This window comes from Egretta garzetta, unplaced genomic scaffold, assembly GCF_000687185.1.
Source record: "Egretta garzetta isolate BGI_Z169 unplaced genomic scaffold, ASM68718v1 scaffold652, whole genome shotgun sequence".
In the NCBI taxonomy this organism is placed as follows: domain Eukaryota; kingdom Metazoa; phylum Chordata; class Aves; order Pelecaniformes; family Ardeidae; genus Egretta; species Egretta garzetta.
This window is the reverse complement of record NW_009258948.1, coordinates 166,108-170,682: the sequence shown is the minus strand read 5'-3', so window position 1 is coordinate 170,682 and position 4,575 is coordinate 166,108. Positions and strand designations below refer to the sequence as shown.

Sequence of the window (4,575 nt, the reverse complement as noted above, 5' to 3'; positions counted from 1 at the left end):
GTGCTGTTCAAAACTTCTGTAGAGCTATAGGGCTAGAGACTTCGTACCCCCAGCACGCACATTTTAAGAAGGTTTACTTCAAACCAGCTTTCTTCTGGTCTCCTGGGCTGGACACCCTTTGGACACTGGGGAGTATCAGGTGCACACCGCGGGCAGTCTTCCAGCTCAGTTTGATCCAGGAGGAATCCAGTCTGCGTGCTCCAGGACCACTCCACCAAGTGGGACAGAGCCCTTTCAGTAGCAGGACCCTTGCCTCTCAAGCACTCTCCAGAACCAGGGCAAGCAGCTGGCACAGGGGTGGCTGCGTGGGGAATTCGAGCTCTTAGACCATATGTCATGGCAGTCCCTGTTTGCCACTGACCAGGTCGGGTCGAGGGTGTGTGATGTTTTTTTACAGGACGCAAGAGACAAGAAGGGTTTCATGCCTCTGAACTCTACTGCCTCCTCCCACCCTCCCTCTTTCCTACTCATTGGCATCCCTGGGCTGGAGAAGGAGCAGTTCTGGATTGCCTTCCCCTTCTGCGTCATGTATGCCATTGCTGTTCTGGGGAACATCACCCTTCTCCTCATTATAAAGGCAGAGACGAGCCTGCAAGAGCCCATGTACCTCTTCCTGGCCATGCTGGCCCTCACTGACCTGGTCCTATCAACATCCATGCTACCCAAAATGCTTGGCATCTTCTGGCTGGGCTCCGGGGAGATTGGGTTTCTCTCCTGCCTTGCTCAGTTGTTCTTCATCCATACCTTCTCATCGGTGGAGTCAGGCGTGCTCATGGCCATGGCCTTGGATCGCTACATCGCTATTTGCTGCCCACTGCGGCATTCCAGCATCCTTTCTGTGCCGGTGGTGGTGGCCCTCGGGAGCCTGGTGCTGGTGCGTGGGGTCGTCCTGGTGAGTCCCTTCTGCTTCCTCCTCCACAGGATGCCCTTCTGCCAGCATCACATCATCTCCCACTCCTACTGTGAGCACATGGCCGTGGTGAAGCTGGCATGCGGGGACACCAGAGTCAATGTCATTTATGGCCTCTTTGTGGCTTTCACAGTGACAGGATCTGACATGATCCTGATCTCTGTGTCCTACACCATGATCCTGCGGGTGGTAATGAGGCTGTCATCCACAGAGGCACGGCTGAAAGCCTTCAGCACTTGCGCATCCCATGTCTGTGTCATACTCGCCTTTTATGTCCCTGCCCTCTTCACATTCCTCACCCACCGGTTTGGGCAGAGCGTCCCTCCCCACGTCCATATAATGGTGGCAAATCTCTACCTGCTAGTGCCCCCCATGTTAAACCCCATTGTTTATGGGGTGAGAACCAGGAAGCTCTGGGACAGGGTGGTCCTCCTCTTCCAGCCAAAGGGAACCTGACCCATATGTGGGTGCCTCAAACTGTGCTCATCATTTACTCATGATGCTGGTAAATTTAACGAGGGTTAACACTGTGACTATTTACTTGGGCAGGGAGTACCCCTTCCTCAGTGCCTGGACTTTAAGCGATGCATTCTTGCAGAAATCGCTAGGTTGTTCTGTTCCGTTACCACTGCACAGGAGGTTTGATCCATTTAGCGATGACACTTGGCAGAAAGGTATTCAGTCTGGCTTCTACACTACGGGGAGGTGGAGAGTTCGCCCCGCCCAGAAGTTAAACTCCTCACCGTTAAAATTCTTTCACTATTAAAAAAATGTCCTCCATGATGAAAATATTCACACTGTAAGGCTGAGTATCTCCAAAAGGTCTTCCTGCAGCAGCTTTCGTTGTGTGAAGAGTGTTCCCTGGGCTGTGTGATGATATTAAAAAGTCAGGCAGACGAGATGCTTAGGCACAGGGTTTAGTGGTGGGATGGCAGGGCTAGGGGAACGGTTGGACTCGATGATCTTAAAGGTCTTTTCCAACCCAAACAGTTCTGTGATTCTATGGGAAGGTGCTCAGACGGGAATGGTGACTGGAATCTGGAGTGTGGCCAGCAGGGCGAGGGGGGTTCTCCTCCCCCTCTACTCTGCCCTGGGGAGACCCCACCTGGAGCTCTGTGTCCAGTTCTGGGCTCTCCAGTTCAAGAAGGATGAAGAACTCCTGGAGAGAGTCCAGAGGAGGGCAACAAGGATGATGGGGGGACTGGAGCATCTCCCCTACGAGGAAAGGCTGAGGGAGCTGGGCTTGTTCAGCCTGGAGAAGAGAAGGCTGAGAGGAGATCTCATCAACACCTACAAATATCTCAAGGGTGGGGGTCACAAGGACGCAGCCAGACTCTTCCTAGTGGTGCCCAGCGCCAGGACAAGGGGCCATGGGCACAACCTGAAGCAGAAGAGGTTCCAGTTGAATGGGAGGAAGAACTTGTTGACTGTGAGGGTGATGGAGCCCTGGCCCAGGCTGCCCAGGGGGGCTGTGGAGTCTCTTTCTCTGGAGATCTTCAACCCCCGCCTGGCCGCTGTCCTGTGCCCCCTGCTCTGGGTGAGCCTGCTTGAGCAGGGGGGTGGCACTGGGTGATCTCCAGAGACCCCTTCCAACCCCTGCCATTCTGTGATTCTGTGATTCTGTGTGTCCTTGTAGAAGGAAATGGGTAGAACTCAATTTTAAGCATTAATCTTTTTTTGGTAAGGAAGGCAAAAGCCACAATGATGCTGTGCTATCAAATTCCACAAGTCCCATGTAAACATAAACCCTTTCAAAAATATCAAAAGTCCTCGCTGATGCAGTCACTTGGCGTGACCCGTCATGGGGAGATCGCTGCTAACAGGGTTGCACTATGCTAACATGAGACAACTATCCCACCAAACGGGCAGACATGTTCTACAAGGACACTTCTCTCTATCTGAAAAAGGTGGGCAGCAGAACGAGGTGGAGGTCAGACCACCCAAACTCAGGTCACAAAATTCAAGCATCCATCTGCTCCATCTTTAGTGCAAACTGAAGTGCATTAATGGGCGGAGAGGAGATCTCTGACCCGGCCCAACATGTCTTCAAGCTCTCTTATCTTCCTGAGCAGCCTCAACTATCGGGGCACCCACGAGGAGCCTCTGGGCTCTGTTATCGCTCCGTGAGCTTGGTTACCAGCAGGGAAGCAGGAGGAGGGGCCCCAGGAGGAGAACATGCACTTCTACTGAAGTGAAGCAGATATTAGGCTGAAAAATGGGAAATGAATATTTTTTGGGGCACCATTTCAGTAGAAATCTTGAATTTCAACTCAGTTCATCCTTTTTCTTCAGATAAAACAGAAGTGGCTTTTCACAGACCAGAGGTGAGGGGCAGGGGAAGCCAGAGGAGGAGGTAAGACTGCAGTTCCAAGAGCCTGTCTCAGGGCACCCGCTTGATAAAGCAGGGCTGGGCCATTTCTTGTGGACTGATGCTCACCCGCCACCACTTTGGTGAGGTAGAACCCCCATTTTTCTGCAGGCTCCACAAAAAAATGATGTTGTGTTCATTTCCATTAAGAGCACAGGAGCTGCCCTCATGACCAACGCCCACCCATTCCACCACGCTGCCTCCTCCAGTGGCAATGGAAGAGATCTTCTAAGAGATGCCTTTTTTAAGTAAGAAATGAGAGCAGGGGACCGTTGCTGGTCTGACACGTGCAAAGGTGGCTGGCTGACTCCTTGTGACCTACGCTGCCCCATGCAGATAGCAAGGTGAATAGCATGTATGGCTTGTTTGCCGTCCTGGCCACCTTTGGGCTAGGCTTGCTGTCTACCACCCTGTCCTGTGTCAGGATCATTAAGACCATGCTGAGTATCACACCTGAGGAAGAGCATCTCAAGGCCCTGAACACCGGCACCCTTCTTATCTGTGCTGGTTTGATTTATTATGTCCCAAGGACTGGCTTGTCCATGGTGTACAGGTTTGGGAAACCTGCCTCTCCTCTGATTCACATCCTCGTGGCCAATCTCCACCTCCCTGTACACCCTGTGCCAAACCCCACTATTTACAGTGTAAAAGCTGAACAGATCCGCAGAGGAGTACGCAAGCCTCTCACTCCAAGAAGGTGCTGATGTAGGACAAGGAAGACCCAAGAGGTTTTGCATATGTAGAACAGCTGGTGAATAGCAGTTCAGACACTCCCTACTCTATCCTGTCCTCCATTTGACTGATGAGGATCCAGAGCCTTTAAACTCTTTTTATGCAGTGGGTGAAACTTACCCTGTTTCCATTTTTCTTGCTGTATAAAGGGGTGCTGCTGTATCTCCAAGCTTCCGTACATTCCTGGTCAATAATGCAGGGGCTGTAGCTGCCTGAGGTTCCTAAGCTAATGGCCCTTCTTAGACAAGGAGGACATAGCAATGGACTTGTGGGGGTGTATCGGATCGAGCTGCACAGCGCTGTGCTTTCTATCAGCATGCGGAAAGGGGTTGATCACACCCCGATGTTTTGGCTACTGCTGAGCAGTGCTCACACAGCACCAAGGCTGCGTCTCCAACATCCCCACCCCCCCACCACCAGTGGGCTGGAAGGGGGCAAGATCTTGGGAGGAGACGTAGCCAAGACCCCTGACCCAAACCAACCACAGGGATATTCCATACCATGTGACATCAGCTTAGATATAAAAAATAGGGAAAAGGAAGGGGGGGGGGGGGGGGTTTCTCTT

General features: G+C 52.2%; 1 protein-coding gene across 1 annotated transcript; it reads left to right on the top strand.

The window, feature by feature from the left end:
- Nucleotides 1–400: 400 nt before the first annotated feature.
- LOC104122189 (olfactory receptor 52R1-like) lies at nt 401–1,366 on the top strand. Its single transcript, XM_009634289.2, has one exon. It carries the CDS (start codon nt 422–424, stop codon nt 1,364–1,366), a length of 945 nt encoding a protein of 314 aa, XP_009632584.2. The 5' UTR covers nt 401–421.
- Nucleotides 1,367–4,575: the final 3,209 nt, after the last annotated feature.

What these genes read in the sequence shown, in the direction of transcription:
- LOC104122189 (XM_009634289.2), top strand. Translation starts at nt 422, where the DNA reads ATGCCTCTGAACTCTACTGCCTCCTCCCACCCTCCCTCTTTCCTACTC.